Below are 18,081 nucleotides of genomic sequence, written 5' to 3' on the forward strand. Positions count from 1 at the left end.
ACTTAAATCGAAATTTTTTGAAAATTGCATGGTGAATAAAATATACTTATATAAACATTCAGTGAAAATTTTATGTATCTATAATCATTTGTTTTAAAATTACATTAAAAATCAAAATCGATTTTGTCGAAAAATGAGTGTGCGTAAAATTTCCCGTTTTTCCCTTAATTTTTAGTTTGTTTTTCTCGATTATTTAGAAAAGTATTAAGAATATTTTACTTTTGACCCCCCAAAGTACCAACTAGATTCACTTTCTGATCGAATGAGATACTGAAGTCAAAAATCGAAGCATTTTTACTGCCCCAAAACGTGATGAGACACAAAAAAAAACACACATGGTAAAATCAATACATTCATCGCTACGCTCAGAATCTAAAAATTAAAAAAAATGTTATTTTAAGCATTAAAAAATAAAATAAGGAATGTTATATGATTTGTGTAACACGAGAGTTAATAAATAATATGAAAAAATTTTAAAATATTTATTAGAATAAAAAGTTTGTCAAGTCTTCCTATTACTATCTGTACAGTGCATAATATGATATAGAATTATACCCTATAATATTGTAATTTCTCAGAAAGTTGCTTGTTGTTTATTAAATCGACCATTTAATTACTATTGGTTTTTATAAAGCATTAGAACATAAAATAATCTTTATATCTAACTAATTTAGATTATGCATAAAATGATAAGTATGGACTTCAGAGTTCGAACCTCTATAATAATTTATGTAATATCAGCATGTGTCTAATGTTCTAGTTGAACGATAAGAAAATTTAAACACGTGATTATTACGACTATGGATCTCAAGACCTTTCTTAAATGTATTAAAAATAATGATCAAAAATTTCGATGTATAGTAAACTTTTTTTTTTAACTTTTATATGTACTTATTTTATAAAGCTACTAATAATAGCATCTAAATACTTACAACAATAAGTGTAACTATTAAAATAAAAGTAGTTATGTCTTATGTGTTCACGCTTTTTTACACATTAATTCCAAGTATGACAACAGCCCTAAACTGAGATTTCGTACAATATTTGACACATTCCCCAACCCCAAGTTACGCTATTTTAAGGATAACTTGGAGGCTGGAGCAATCTCAAAAAAAATAAATATTTTCTCTCCACATTAGTTGAAAATAAATACATTTTAGCACTAAACAAGGCCTTATACATTCATATTTCACTTTGTTGTCTATAGTTACGTAAATATCAAAAGTTTAAAACTGCCCAAATGACCAATTTCTTAGTTTTGTTTACATGGGAACATTGGGAACTCTTCTCTGGTTAGGCGGGTGTTATGATGTGTGATAATGGTTATCAAATAGATTTATGCTATAAACAATATTGTAGGATTTTACATAGATTCAAAAATTCGATTATATGCGTGATTGGAAATGGCTAAAGCAGAAGAACGTGACGTGAATAGTGCGTAGATAAATCGCCGACGAGTGTGTTACACGAAAATCCAACATTCAGAATATATTGTAAGACCTAAGTCGCTTTTTACTTACATTAAACCGTATGTAACAGCCGTTGGTAGGTATAGCCGGTATAGGTACAAGTTGTCGTTTTTTTTTTCTTAACAATGATGTTGACTGCTCCGACTAATGTTGCATCGAAAAAATCACAATGTATAGCTCTCCTCGTACCCGTTTTCCTACCAGCATTACACATAATGATTTTAGAAAAATTCTGGAGCGACTTTAACGTGAATGTCAATAAGGAACACTGTACGTGTTCCTGTTGGGACACGGTGTTCAAAGGTACACCCATTTGTACATGTTTTAAATCCAAATGGTATTTGTCTTCACGGAAAGAAATTTATTGTTTCAGGTCCTTACGAAGCAGGTGTTGCTAGATATAAGCACATGTACTTCAATGCTACAGACAACACATTTAAAATTTGGGCGATTACGGCAGTTTGCACAATTGTGTTGTACGAATGTGTGAAAAACATTGTGAGACTATGCATCGACAAGCAGATACGCTACAAAATGATGTTATTGTTTATTTTATCGATGTTCTCTCACTATTACTCGTGGTTGGTCAGACGCAGCGTTAACTCTCTTTTTACTAGTTGCTAAGCTTTGACAATGCAATGTTTTCAAGGTGGTCATTTGTTAACTATTGGAACGATGATTTCTATTCGCAATGGAATCATCAGATATTCTTCACTGTAACTGAACTATATTCTACTGGTATTCTGTACTTAATATGCGATCGTAAAAAAGAAATAAAGAAATTCTATTTGTTTTCTATCATTGCTGTAGGCTTAACACATATGTTAGCTGCTGGCTTTGATCAGTTTGTTATTAATGTAATTGGAGGAAGTGGATTTGCACATCAAGTAAGATTTTTTTCACAAACAAATAGTATTGTTACTTGTCAGTAAAAATAGTTGTATAGTGTATAAAATATAGATATTCAATTTAAATATTTTTATTTTCAGTACTAAAAAAAATAAAAAATAATTATACATGTAGTGATAGGGTTAATAAGACTTAATGAACAAAAAAATATTAATTTGAGCAAAAGTTATTCCAATATGCAATTATATCTGTTACACATTGTGTATTTTAATCTAATTTTTTTTATTTATTTGCTTTTACTAAATACTAGGTATTTATCATTGGTATCGAGTTAATGACCTTGTCAAATGTGAAAACGATACGGCTTATCCTTAATCAAATCATTCAATTATTCATATTTTGATAATAATTCAAGTTCATACTGAGAAAATACCATGATGTTTATTATATTTAAGTTAATTCATTAGACACGCATACAATGTGTGTAAATTGTGGTATTTACTGAACAACATCATTTAAAAATTGAATAATCAAGTCAACATAATTTAACATTCTGTTGATATTTTGAACATTCACAACTTTTTTTAACGCTACAAATACATTTAAAGTGAAAGACGAATCATCAATATGACAATATAATATGTTAATTTGGTTTAAATTATGTGTAAGTCAGATGTATAGTAATAGTACTAAATATTGATGTTCTTCATATTAATTTTTTTTAACTTAAAAAGTTTTATTTTTAGGTGATAAGAGATCTCTTCTTGATGATACCAGATATATTGAATATTATTATACCATTATTGGAAATAAAAAATCAAAGGTTAACCATCAAAAATCGCTACGCAGATGATCCAAGCAGTTTTAAAGAAATATTGTTACTAGTCATAATTGTAACTTCTGGGTTGATAATTGTTTCCTTACTTTAATACATATTTATTTATTTTAACTATTAAATCCTATGTTTATATTTATATTTGATTGCCTTAATACAATACAATTTGGTAACATTTTGATTGGTGCATTTTTGTTTGAGGTAGTGCAAAAAAAAAGCCATAAACATTTAAAAACTACATATGTGACATAAATAATTCTACATCGTTTAACATTAACAAGAGATATATGAGACAGACTGACATAGATGTGCATTGTAAATATTAATTGTATAAATATAGTATCTAACTTTTGCAAAAATAAAGTCATACTGTATGACAACCTAACAATGTTGGAACAACTATCTTTTTTATTCTCCATCAGCTTGTTCAGTTTTTCTAAAAATAAAATAAAACAATATAAATGTATTAAACAAAACTTATATTTGTATTTGAATTAAAAAACAAGTATTATTCCTACAGGTTACATTTGTCCAGATTTAATTTGTCAGACCTGTAAATATTATATAAATACTTCTATTATTTGAACTAGTGAATGGCATGCATGAAACATAACTACCATAGGCGTGTCTAGGATTCGTTTGCAAGTATGGCCAAGAAAAGTTTTTTAAAAATGAAGTATACATAATAAACATTTTTATTTTTCATCCTTTATTTTGTTGCTATTTACATTTTAGTAGAATTACAATTATTTTTTTTTTTTAACTTAATACTCTTATAACTCCAGATGGCGTTTTGATGGTGTCATAACTTTAAATTCTTTAATTACATTGTCATAGTTTATGTTATTGGTCATCTGTTATTCAATAAATAAAAACATTAATGAATCAAGTATTTGTTGAGACATTGTATTACAAAGTTTTGATTTCACTATCGTTAATTTCGAAAATGCTCACAAGAGCAACTTGTTACCGATATTGTCCTAAAACTAAAACTACAATAACTTAATAAAACTCCAAAACAATATTTTTTTAAATATTCTTATCTACCTCGATGCATTAATTATATTCTATGAGTAGATATCAAAATATCACGTGATATCCATGAAATTGCCCTTTGTCTATGATAAAAAATTTGATATAATATTGATATCTTCGTGTATACTCAATGATTGTGGTAAAAGTGTAGGGTGGGGAGGATCATTAATTTCACAGGTTTGGCCATGGCCAGATTGTCCATACCCATTAACACGCCTATGATAACTACTAATGTTTCAAAAACAATAATTTCAAGTGCATAGAAGTAAATTATATAAGAAAATAATATACTATTAAGATTAAAAATAATTAAACAAAAACAATAACAACGATTATTAATTACTAATGCACATCAGTAAAAAATATATCAACACAAATGCATATTATAGAAAGTAAAAATAAAAATAGATTACCTACTTGATCCTATAATTTTACAAATCTATGACTAATAGTTGAAAAAATTAGTTTAAACTACACAGTTCAATTGAATCTGATTATATGCAATTAAATAAAAATATATATTCAAATATTAAATTATAAAATACACAGTAAAATAAGAGATACAATGAGGATACATTTTACTACAGTTAATGAAATATATTAAGCTGAATAAATAAAATATTATTTACCAATAAAAATAAATTTTACTTTTAAATTAAACTTAAGATTATATCGATAACTATTAAACAATATAAACATAATTTACCAGTGGTGTATTTATAGGTATTAATTCCTTGTGAGCCATGTTTATCTTAGATCATATTATTATCTAAGATGTCGATACAAACTTTTTTATATCTTAATATAATTAAACAAAATTAGTCTTTTTCCTTTTACAAATCCAAAATACACCACTTTAATTTATAAATGTTAATAGCTTGGTGAGTATAATAAATAATATATAACTTACATGTTTGTATTCAATTTCATTTGTTCAATTAAATCACTAGGCTTTAATTCTCCAATACAAATTTTATGAACAGTTGTAAACAACGGGAAACTGAAATAAATTTAAAAATAATTTAAGGAATACGTTTCTTTAAAAAAAATATAATGTTTAATCTTACTCATTTTCCATATTTTTATTTTTGAGCATAAAGTTTACTTCAGCAGCTGTGATTGGTCCTTGAAGTTTTTGTCCGTTTAACAATTCTTTTTCTAGTTCTTCAATTGACTAATAAACAATAATATATACAGAAAATAAATTATACTTAATTTAACAATGATAGAATATTAATTGGTCATTATTGGTAATAATATTATTATCTTATTCAAAATATATCCAGATACTTACAACATTCAACATACATTTTATTAAAAATTGATAAATAGTTCATTAAATATTATTGGAAAAACATTTAAATTATACACACAAATATGAACTATGATTATTTTGTGAATATATATTGACATTTTTTTATTGCATGGATTTATTATGAGATAATGGATACCTAATAAATTATTATTTATTTTCTTATGAACTTCAAACTATTAATAAAAACCATTCAAATTATTTAATTGTAAACAATAACAGTTAAGTCATTAAAAATATTTAAGAGATATGTTAATGAGTGTGTTATGAACAGCCATTGTGATAGAACTCACTACACAACAAACAGACTTTAATTATCTAAGTATAGTAAATTATAATATAATAATCAAATAATAGCTGTCATAGGATTAGTGGAAATTATTGAAAAAATGTTATCAGGATTATATATTTTTAACTAAATAGTACATGACAGTAAATCCAGAATGAAAATAAATGAAAATATTAATCTAAAAATAACCAGATCTTAACAGTTTGTTAACATGAAAAATTTGGGTATTAGTTTGCAATATCTTATATGAGTTAGTTTAAATTGCGATAGGAAATAAATTATATAGGTTTTATTTACCTTTCCTGATGTCACATAAGCTTCAGATACTTTTCTATTACGACCACCATAGCATGTAGTGATTAAATCAGCAACACCGCACGATTCTAAGAATGTACTGAGTCGAGCATTGGAGTAAAATGTATCAACAAACTTAATCATTTCCATAAGACCTATACGTATTATAGCTGCTTTAGTGTTGTCTCCTAATTTCAAACCATCTACAAAACCAGCTCCGACAGCCACAATATTCTAAATAGACAAATAAAACATGTTAACGTATACCCTAGTATAAGTTATTTATTTAATGAACTTAAGTTTAATACTTTTAGTGCACCACAAATTTCAACAGCTTCAACATCATCAACAACAGAGACACGGAAATAGTCAGTCTGGATTACATCTTTAAGAATTTGTCCAATTTTTTTATCTTTACATCCTAAATAAAAATATTTCTTAATATAAATCAAACTAATTTATATAAAAGTTATTTACCAATAGTGGTTTCACTAAATTTTTCATCAGCAATTTCATTGGCCAAATTAGCACCCATTAGCACAGATACATCAATTTTTAAATGTTTTTGGATAATTTGTGAAATCAGGGCTATTCCACCACCTTCTGCTACATCAAATCCCTTTAAAATAAAGTTACAAATAGTATTAAAAAAGTTATGAATTACATTTTTTAGATATAATAAATAAATACTTTAATCAAAGAAAGTGCTGTAGCGGAAGGTTTTATGAACCCTACAAGGCTAGCACACAATTTTGGTATGAATTGATGAGGAACAACAAACACTAAAATATCAGCATCTTTAGCTGCTTCAGCAGCATCAGGTACAGCTACCTAAAATTATTTTAACTTATAATAATATTCTTATAATTTTAAGTAAAGTCAATTAAATTTTTACTATTATATAACAAGTTAAATACTATTTGTTAGTTACTATTAAATTTAACGGGGTTAATTGTTGATTTAATTAAACAAGTTTCTATTATATATTAATCAACTAAACATATTAAATACAATATTAAACTGAAATATAGTTTTAGCTTTAATGACAACAAACAAAACTAAATGTACCTAATAAATCACATATGGTTTAAATAATGAAAACATGTACATAGTCTCAATAATTTAATATATTTGTATTGGACGCACATCAAGTTTCAAGTACCTATTGAATTGGAAAAAAAATTGATATAATTTAACTTTTTTGAATTGAAGTATTTAGTAGGTACTAAAACACAATTAATTTTAGAAGCTAAATATATTTTTTTTTTTCAATAACATTAGAACTACATAATAAATAGTAAATTTTATATTGCCAAGACATTGGCTGTAAGTCAAATAAATATGAGTTAAAAATTAAATGACATTGAAGATAGTTAATGCCCTTAATCCATGTCATTGTCATATATTTACACACCTACTGTTAAAAAAATATATAATAATTAATTCTACACTATTAGTGCATACTTAATTACCTACATGTCTAATTATAACAAATATTACAATATTATCTATATATTACATAAGTATTTATATTAAATGAGAGAATATAATGGTATGAATAATAATTAAAAATTGCATAAGCATAAAATACATTTTTAATTTAAGTTTCCATTAACGTGCAAGTTATTCAATTAAATATATTTTTATTATATACATAAACCCACTTTAAACATTTGCTCAATACTCTATTATATTTATGATTAACCGGCTTATATATTATTTTTATTAAGTACATAATATGCCTTTTTGTTATTTTTGGGAAAAAATTGGATAAAGTTCAGAGTATAAATTAATAATAAATTATTCAGCAAAAACTTACCACATTTTCAGGTAGTTTCTTTCCAGGTAAATACTTTACATTTTCATGAGTGGTGTTAATTATTTCGGTCAATTTTTTCCCTTCAATTATTTCTTCATAAACCCACATTTTAACACAGGAATCAAATGAATCCAAACGAGCTGCATTTGTACCAATTATTTTTGCTATTGCTGAACCCCTATACATTATATAAATAACAAATTGTAAAACCACACTCCAATAAAATTTCATAAGGTTAAAATTGTATTTTAACTTTAAATACTGTGTGTTTTTATAAATTTATTACATAAAATATTTAATCCAAAGAATAATTTAATTTGTTTCATAACGATATAAGATAAATATAAAATTTTAGATTTTATATTTTGAGCGTAGCATAGTACCTATGTATTGATTTTTCAATGGTTTTTTTTTGTCTAAAGTTCTAGAAGAAAAAAATGATACAAAGATAAACTTTACTTTGAGGGAAGTTTCTGATCAATATGTTACAGTATTTATCAAAATAGGTAATTAGGAAAAACAAAATCATTTAATTCTAATTTAACAAATCTATTATAGTGACCTACTCAATAATGAAGTATACTTGACATTTTTTATAATACAACATAAAAATGATTTTCCTATTTTTTCAAACTCAAATGAATGAAAAATCAAGACAATAGTACAACAGATTGATTTAAGATAGGTAAATATTTGTAAAATGATTTTATTCCAAATTTATCTAAGGTTGTTATTTTAGTATTTAATAAATAAATGGTAATTTACTAAAAATATTTAAAATAATATTAAAGATAGATAATTTAATAATTAAAGATATTATAAAGACATTTTATTTTTCAAAACTTGTCCATAAACATAATATTTTTAAAATATTTAAAAAAAAATCACAATACCTATAAAAATAAAAAATTGTTTTTCTAATGAAATTCTAATATTTACTAACTAAAAATAAGATTCTTTATATCACATCAATTTATGCTGAATTTATTAATATAATTACCATCAAATAATAATTTCCAGAATTTGTAACCTTATAAGAATATTTTTATGATAAACATTGTGTATGTTGAACAATATATTTTGATAAAAAGTTGTAAAAAAATGTTAACGAAATTAAAATGATTGGTTTAATCAAAATACAGAACATAAACTATTGAAGTTCAAAAAACAATATATTATATTAGCAATGTTTCAATCGAAATAAAACAAAATTATAATAATTTTAACTGTTAATACTGATTTGTGATGATGCAGAATATTCTCCAAATTTTTTTTTTTAATTTGTTAACATTAAAAAACAATAAAAAATTCAGTTAATTAATGGAAAATGCTTCGAACCATTTCATACATAAATTGAATACATACCAATTTCCCGATCCTAAAATGCACACTTTTTGTTTGGACGACATGTTTAGTATACAAATGAAATGGTGTGTTATGAAGAAAAAACTTTTAACTAGTCGAGACTCAAGGGGAAAATGTCAAGTAAAACTAAAACAGATATGTATTAGACTATTATAGTGGCAGAGAAATAGAGAAAAAGTATTTGAATATTATATCAATAAGCTGATCAGTTCTCTTATCAATTGAACACGTTTGTCCTTGACCTTCGTGGCAAAGATAATTTCAATGATCCAATTTGAAGTAGGAGCCTGTAGGAAAAAATCGTAAGAGTGCATTACGGCATTACGCCATAAATCATAACATTGTCAAGAGACGAAACACGGACTTGGCATTCGCAATCACGCACCTCAGAATAAATAAAATCATAGATGGCAATGTTGAATACAAAGATAGGCATAAATATTTATAATAAATACAGATAATCTATTTTATTTTCTTAAAAAATACCAAGAATTTTGATAGTACGATTATCATTATTTTCACCGAACGAAAATACTACTATCTTAAGTTACCACGTAACCACGGGTATTCTGTTAAGTTACCATTGCGGAATTATATGGTAACAATTATAAAAACCAATAACCTAAAAATGTGTGTTTATGTTTTTCCGCGCTTTTCGCACGCCAACCAAATGTTGTCGACCCTCAACTACTACAACAATACAAAATACAATATTAAAAATAATTCCAATGCTATTGCTCATGTTGGCGAATAACTATCCGTAATCGGTAATCCGTAGTAGCCTAGTCTATTAACTATTGTAATTACTAATTTGCAGTACTTGCACTTTGTGGACGTTCTCGTTGGGTACTTAACGGTGAAACTTCGCGGATTTACGTCGCAGCGTCGTCCCTTTGTCATAACCATTTAGTCCATTAACTACCGGCGCCGATGCATGTATGTTGTGCAGTCTACATTCTACGATACTATTGTCAATTATAGTTTATTGCTTTATTGTCGATATCGTGGAGACGACGAGGACGCTCAATCTATATTATATCTTATATCTCAACAGTGTTATTGTACCCATTAGTATTGTCTTTACCGGTTTTCTGTGCCGTTCAGTCTTCAGTGTGTTTGTTCGCGTGTTCAAGACATTTACTACGGTCGTCCTCGGTGTTCCTCGATCTCTTTTGTCCAGAAGAATAATAAATCATTAAATCATGAAATACATTTTGGTCACCGGCGGTGTCATGAGCGGCGTGGGCAAGGGCATCATCGCCTCGTCTATCGGCACTCTTCTGAAGTCCTGCGGCGTCCACGTGACGTCCATTAAGATCGACCCGTATCTGAACATTGATGCCGGGACTTTCTCACCTTATGAACACGGTGTGTGCGTGTAATGATCAGATCTCAGTTTGTGCTACTTGATCAATGATCCTTCGAAATATGCTCGAAAAACACTTCCTTTTTTTAAAAATATTGTTTCAATCCAAGCTGTAGCTGTTAATACTTTTTTTTTTAACATTTCTGACTGCTATATATTTTTTTTATTTACTCATTGGCATGTCAAATCCTTACCTCAGTGTTTTCCTTCATAACATTCAGAATTGCATCGCACAGCTATTGTATTTTTCAAGCTTTAATATAAATATATATATAAGTTTTATGAATTGACTAGTTACAAATTAAGTGAGAAAATCAAATTCCAAAATATGTGGTTGTACACATTTTTTTTAATGATAATTCTTTTCTTCAATGAATACCTAGGTATTATTATACCTACTAGTGTAAATAGATACGTTTTACAAATTTGGCTGTAGAATATAGGTGTTATAAATCATCTATACAATACAATTTAAAATTGGAATTTTAAAAATATGTTCAGCAAATTGTATAGTTTCTTACATTCTATCTTAAATTTCTATTTAATCCAACACTACTATAGAATACATACTAGAAAACATTTTAAATTGCATATAATTAATTTTCTACTTTGTTTAATATGCCTATATGAATTTAAACAGGTGATAATTTGTCTTTTTAGGTGAAGTATATGTGCTGGATGATGGTGGCGAAGTTGATTTGGATCTGGGCAACTATGAACGATTTCTTGATGTCACTTTGCATAGCCAAAACAATCTTACAACTGGAAAAATATATCAAGAAGTTATCAATCGTGAAAGACGTGGTGATTACTTAGGAAAAACTGTCCAAGGTATCTTCAATTTTCAGATGATTTATTAACAAAGCTATAATAATTTATTTTACATTTTTACTTAATTGCTTACTACTCTCTAAAATAATTAATTGTTTTAAGATGAATTTGCGCAGGGTGTAAAATAATTCTTGTCATGTATACATGTTAAGTTTAATTTTAATGCTAGGTTAAAATGTAGGATAGAGCTTTTTTTCTGCCTAGTGGACTAAAAATAATTTTTATGTCAGTCACACTAATTTACTGTCCAAATCAGATTATTATAAAATTAACTTATCGATACGTTTTGTCTTATATAACATAAAATTTAGCTGGTAGGTTGGTTACTTCTACACTATTTTGTGAAACAGGTGAGTCTCAACACATTATACAGGTGTAACATAAAACAGGATTTGAATTTTGTGTGGGAAGACAATTTCCGCTTTTAATACAATAAAATATAATGTGTATAACCTGGTTGTAATTTTTTTTACAGAACTAAATTAAATACAAGCGTGTGTCTTGTTTTAAAAATCAAATATATCATGAATATAAATGCTTAGACCAATTAATAGATAAATATACCAATTAATTTCATCCATACTATTAATGATATCCATTGTATTATCATAAAAATTATGCTTATACATTACATGACATTGAAACAAATTTCTTAACTTCTGAATAATAAGCTTCATTATTTGAAACAAAATTATGTAGAAAATGTATTAAAGGTTTCACACACAGAATATATTGTTGTGTTTGTCATCATCAATAGCTTTTCATAATTATTCAAAGTTTATTGTGATTGATGAACTCAAAAATAATTATTAAGTCACTAGAAACCTGAAATATTCAATTTATAAATTTAACTTGTATTAATAATCTCCTGATGTAAGGACTATAATCGAACTATTCAGGTTAGAAGTGAACCACTGGACTAACAATAAGTAATCATGTTTATTCTAACCTCACTGTTCAACGGCTTTCATCCCATTAATTAGAATAAGCCAGAATGACTATAGTTTGATACTTTTGTAATTGGGTCACCAATTATTGTAAAATATAGCAAAATGCTTGGTGAGAATGTTTATGAGTGGTTCATTTTTATTTTAAGTTTGTTATAATTGGAAGTTAAGAATTTATATTTATTTTAAATATAGTTTTAAAAACATTATTAATGAAAAATATCTTTATTTTTAACTAATAAATACTTATATATTTGTTATAAGTATTGATTTAGGAAATTGTATTTTTTATCTAACAATTTATATGCACTGTATATTTTTTAATACTACTTACCTATATGGTTTCTAAAAGTAAAATATACAATATTGATTTACTTTTTTTTTTTTAAATATAATTAACTAATTGGATATAAATATTAAAAAAATAAATAACATATTTAAATATCTTGTTAGTATTATTGTCAATCTTTTATCTCAATAGCAATGTTTATATACATTTTAAATTTTTATCCATAAAGCATTTATATTTTATAGCATTTATTAATTCCTTTCAATTTAGGTAGGTATTAATTAATTTATGTGATTTTTAAAAGTGCTTTGCAATTTATCATAATTATGTTTTTCAGTTATACCCCATATAACAGACGCAATACAAGAATGGGTTGAACGTGTAGCTAAACAACCAGTGAGCGATGATCAAGTAGAACCTGATGTAAGATTATTTATAGTATTTTTAATACCTGTAGTAAGGTTTATGTATTGCATATTATTACGTATCTGGTTAATAAATAATAATTTGCATATGATTTATCAATATATTTCATTGTAAATGTATATGTCGTAACCACTTTGCGAAATTGATCTTTTCATGCAAAGATGACAATTTCATGAAATGAAACACATTTTTTACACTTTGTGAAAATTTAACATTGTGTAATTTTTTTCACAAAGTGAATGGCCACTTTGTTTACTAAAATACAACATTTAGTAACTTATTCTACCCTTATAAATTAGTAAATTATGTATAGTAATAAAGTTTATTTACGTTAGATTTATTTATTAACTGTATTGTAAACATTTTTTATTCATTAAAGCAAGAAAATGAATTGTATTTTAGGTGAATAAGTTGACAAACAAAAATAATTAACCTTGCGTAAAACTGTTCAAATTGTATCTGGAGGTCAGAGATTTTTAAATTGTTCGTGTAAAAGTGCTTGTCAAACCAGAAGATGTGGTTGTTTTAAAGGTTTTTCTAAAATGAAACAGTTGTTGTCACAATTCAATTTCCTTCTCTAATAAATATAAAATGTTTACAATACGGTTAATAAATTAATATGATATAAATAAACTTTAATACTATACATAATTATTTGAAAACATATATTTTATTCTCATGCATAGAATATTAAGTACTGTTTATGTTGTATGAAGTTGGTTTTAGCTATTTATGTATATTTGTCATAAGTTGAATTGGTAATTTGTAACAAACTTTTTTCTAGTACATAATATACAATTTGCAATACCAACAACAGTAGTTTGTTACTTATACTAAATCTAATGTAAAAATACCAAACACATCACTGAATATACCTGTCGTATTAAATTATGAATACCTACTTAATAATAATATTATGCTATAAGGTTTGTGTTGTTGAACTTGGTGGTACAATTGGTGACATAGAAAGCATGCCATTTGTTGAAGCTTTTAGACAGTTTCAATTTAAAGTGAAAAAAGAAAATTTTGTGTGTGCCCATGTTTCATTTATTCTTCAGGTACATATAATATTTTTTAATTATTCATATTTTTTTAGGATATATTTTCACTTAATAATAACATTTTTTCTATAGCCTGGTGCAACTGGGGATGACAAAACAAAACCAACTCAAGCCAGTGTTCGTGAACTAAGAGGTTTAGGTTTAACACCGGATCTTGTTATTTGTAGAAGTACAAAACCATGTTCTAATGTTGAACAAGTTAAAAGAAAAATATCGACTTTCTGTGATGTAGCTTCAAGACAAGTATGTTTAACTTATTTTATTAGTATTTGTTTTAATTCTTAAAATAGTATATTTTTTTAGGTTTTGTTTATGCATGATTTGGATTCAATATACAAAGTACCTTTATTTATGGAAAATCAAGGTGCTTTAGAATTTTTACAAGATCGTTTAAATTTCCCCATAAATGTGGCTTATAATCGAATTTATATGAAACAATGGAAAAAACTATCTGACAAGTATAGTTCTTTATAATATATTATTATTATACTCTACTCCACAAGATAACATGCCAGTTCTACGCATGCAGACTGAGCTCTATCAATCAACTGAACCTTCCTAACCACTCCATAAAAGACAATCTATTGGAATTGGGTGCAGTGGCGCACACCCAAAAATAAACAGGGGTAGCATGTTGGCTTTTAGTCTAATGGCTATAGCCTTTATGCCTATAGTATTTAATAGTTTATTTTTAATGTTTTTATAAATGGTAGAATTGTTACATTGTGGATATTTTTGGGGCTTAGACATTTGGCTATTAGACACCCACCAACCTACCAAAAAAATCAGGGATTAGCAGCTGCTATCCTTGAATCCTCCAGTGTGCGTCACTGGTTGGTAATGCCTAACAGCAGTGCTACATATTGAATGTGCTGCTGATGGTGTCAACCACTGCTTCTAAAATTACTCACTATCAGTCAAGAATTTGGTGAGGAATGCGTAGAGTTGACAAAATTTTGTCATTGTACGGCATGTTTTCTTGTGGATTAAAGTATACATTCACAGTAATATTTTTAAACCATAAATATTTAACTATCTGTTTTTTTCTTATTGTAATAATATATATATATAAGCAGTGACAACTAAAAAGAGAAATAATTAAATTTTTTGTAATTGATGAAATCAAAACAATAAATACAAATTATTAAATATTTTTCCTATTTGTACACTTTTAAATATGTAATTTTAGAAACTTTAATTTATCAAACAAAATTCAAATCTTGTATTTATAAATTTATAATTTTTATAACATGTGTTGAATATGGAAATGTTAAATAATTTTCTATACGTATTGCGTACCCTGAAACTAATAATGTGTATTACATTTATGTTTTATTTTCAAATTTTATAAATGTTAGGCATTAGGAGAAAAAGTGAAGTGGGCAGTAAATAAAGTCCCTGTCATAAAATATATATACAACATTTTAATACTTTATTTTATTTTATTTATTTTCAGAATTGACAGCTCTCAAAAAATTATAAAAATTGCATTAGTTGGTAAATATACACAACTTACTGATGCATATGCATCAGTTTCTAGATCACTGATTCATGCTGCTGCTCATATCAACCATAAAGTGGCTATTACAGTAATATATTTTTATATCTTAATATTTTAATTTAAATAATTAATTTTGTTGTTGTGTCTATTGTTTAAAGTATGTTGAAGCTGCAAATCTTGAAACTGAAACTAAATTATCAAACCCAGTTGATTACCATGAAGCTTGGCAAAAATTATGCCGTAGTGAGTAAGTTGATTACTCATTCTAGTTTAACAAAATATTTATATTCTATTTTATTTATCATAACTAGTGGTGTAATTGTTCCTGGAGGTTTTGGTACTAGAGGTGTTGAAGGTAAAATAGAAGCATGTAAATGGTGTCGAGAAAATCGTAAACCATTTTTGGGAATTTGCCTTGGTTTGCAAGTTGCTGTTATTGAATTTGCCAGGTAATAATTTAATTATTAATTACATATAAAGTTTTGTAATAAATAACCAAATACTTAAATGTTTGTAGAAATGTATTACACTTAGAAAATGCTGATACTACTGAAATAAATTCTAATGCCAAAGATCCAATAATAATCGAAATGCCTGAACATTGTCCTGAAAATAAGGGTGGTACAATGAGACTTGGCAAAAGAACAACAGTCTTTAAAAAAGAAAATTCATCTATTATACGTAAATAAAATTTAAAGGTTATATTCTTATAAATTTTTAAATTTCTGATTGAATTTCTATTGCTTTAGATAAACTCTATGGTGGATTTGAAACAATTGAAGAAAGACATCGTCATCGTTATGAAGTTAACATTGATTATGTAGAACGTCTAGAAAAAGCCGGTTTGAAATTTGTTGGAACAGATACAGAAAAAGTTAGAATGGAAATATGTGAACTTGATGATCATCCATATTATGTGGCTACACAATTCCACCCGGAGTATTTAACCAGGCCTTTAAAACCATCCCCCCCATTTTTAGGTTTAATGTTAGCTTCGAGTGGCAAACTTAAGTCATATCTGAATAATGAATGCCGTTTTACTCCAGATGAAAGCTGTTCAGAGGATGAATGCAATGGTAATTTAATACATTAATCAAATCGACTTTATGTTTAAATTATAATTTAAACCCTATCTAGATATATCATTCAAACTTCAAGATCTTGGAATGACACATTCGATTAACAATAATAAATCTGTATGAGATTTTGATTCTAATCTAAGATTCAAATATTATTATTTTTCTACATTTTTTGTTTATAATTTAAACTTGTAACCAATGATTCAATCATATACACATTTATTTGTTTATTCATTTTTGTTTAATTTTGAGTATTTTATTTTATTATTTTTGTAATATTGTTTTTTATAAAAAAAATAAGTAACTAGTTTTTATGTTAATTTATTTGTTTTATTCAAATAATTCTCAACATAAAATGTTACAACTTGATAAAAAGAATACCAAACAAACATTTCCCATTACATTGTTTATATACAACTAATAATTAATGATATAAAAATTTATTTGAAATGGTTTCCTTTAAAATAAGAATGTATTTGAAATAAATATACCGTACATTATTATGTGTTGTACTTTTATGGTATTACTTAGTGTTGCACAGATTATGAGTGGCATCATTTGTATTTTTGTTTTTTCTAACCATATCCAACTCTTGTAACACTAAATACTTGCTTCATATTAGTAATTAATATTAAAATATAAAGTTAAAAATACAGAATCAAATATCTTTTACTAAGCCATGGAATTTTAAATTATGTAATAACACTGAATACTAAGTATAACTATTGTTTTATGTTGTCTACAATTTTCACTAAGAAATCTAATTAATTTAATAAAAGTTAAGTAATTCAGTGATGTATCATAGATTAAATTTTAAATTGTTTTACAAAGTGAAAATCAAACTTAAGTTTAGTTACAAACAATGTCTTTGTAATCCAAATGTATATTATAATATTATTATAACAACTAGGCAACATGTAATTTGATTCAAACTTTAGCCTTATATCTACAATTAATTGGTTATTTGGACTTCTATGAGACTCTTGCAAATTATAATACAAGACATGAATCTGTTTCCAAGTCCTAATTACTGAATAGGTTTCTTGGTTGTCTACAGGTATCAAAAATTGGTTCGTATAAATTACATCATGATGATAAAAAATATATTAAATTAACTTTTTTTCATATTTTATTCCACCAATAACAATTTCCTTCTTATTTTACATGACCTATTAGACTTGTCTAGAATACCTGAATACCTTGTGTTGCTAATCACTCTATGTACAATAGTGTAGGTATATTAGCAATACATATTTGTCAACGCTTATATTTTGATTGTGATCGTAAAAAAAAATTAATAGAAATAAGATAAAT

The 18,081-nt window shown here is 26.3% G+C and overlaps 3 protein-coding genes across 5 annotated transcripts; 2 read left to right on the forward strand and 1 right to left on the reverse strand.

Annotated features, from left to right (window-relative positions):
- The first annotated feature begins 1,331 nt into the window (after positions 1-1,331).
- Positions 1,332-3,334, forward strand: LOC107164495 (uncharacterized). 2 transcript variants are annotated; one of them, XM_015512344.2, is made up of 5 exons: positions 1,332-1,772; positions 1,843-2,050; positions 2,119-2,207; positions 2,280-2,356; positions 3,065-3,334. In XM_015512344.2, the coding sequence occupies exons 1-5, from the start codon at positions 1,595-1,597 to the stop codon at positions 3,245-3,247; spliced, it is 735 nt and encodes a 244-aa protein (XP_015367830.1). In that variant the 5' UTR covers positions 1,332-1,594; the 3' UTR covers positions 3,248-3,334. The 2 variants fall into 2 exon arrangements, with proteins under 2 accessions (XP_015367830.1, XP_015367829.1); XM_015512343.2 differs by having other exon boundaries at positions 1,333-1,772; positions 2,119-2,356.
- On the reverse strand, positions 2,433-9,700 carry Gpdh1 (Glycerol-3-phosphate dehydrogenase 1). 2 transcript variants are annotated; one of them, XM_089221833.1, is made up of 10 exons: positions 9,268-9,700; positions 7,903-8,080; positions 6,774-6,914; positions 6,561-6,702; positions 6,392-6,504; positions 6,087-6,317; positions 5,256-5,362; positions 5,099-5,188; positions 3,672-3,704; positions 2,433-3,589 (listed from the first exon to the last, which is right to left on the reverse strand). In XM_089221833.1, exons 1-10 carry the CDS (start codon positions 9,309-9,311, stop codon positions 3,562-3,564), a joined length of 1,107 nt encoding a protein of 368 aa, XP_089077959.1. In that variant the 5' UTR covers positions 9,312-9,700; the 3' UTR covers positions 2,433-3,561. The 2 variants fall into 2 exon arrangements, with proteins under 2 accessions (XP_089077959.1, XP_015367828.1); XM_015512342.2 differs by lacking the exon at positions 3,672-3,704 and having other exon boundaries at positions 9,268-9,696.
- A 204-nt stretch (positions 9,701-9,904) lies between these two features.
- Positions 9,905-17,270, forward strand: Ctps (CTP synthase). The gene is made up of 12 exons (XM_015512319.2): positions 9,905-10,635; positions 11,294-11,464; positions 13,038-13,123; positions 14,053-14,184; positions 14,260-14,430; positions 14,491-14,645; positions 15,644-15,776; positions 15,847-15,935; positions 16,000-16,137; positions 16,206-16,369; positions 16,438-16,764; positions 16,826-17,270. The coding sequence occupies exons 1-12, from the start codon at positions 10,470-10,472 to the stop codon at positions 16,888-16,890; spliced, it is 1,797 nt and encodes a 598-aa protein (XP_015367805.1). The 5' UTR covers positions 9,905-10,469; the 3' UTR covers positions 16,891-17,270.
- The last annotated feature ends 811 nt before the right edge of the window (positions 17,271-18,081 follow it).

Source organism: Diuraphis noxia, unplaced genomic scaffold, assembly GCF_037042655.1.
Source record: "Diuraphis noxia isolate RWA-SAM2 unplaced genomic scaffold, SU_Dnox_SAM2 contig0003, whole genome shotgun sequence".
In the NCBI taxonomy this organism is placed as follows: domain Eukaryota; kingdom Metazoa; phylum Arthropoda; class Insecta; order Hemiptera; family Aphididae; genus Diuraphis; species Diuraphis noxia.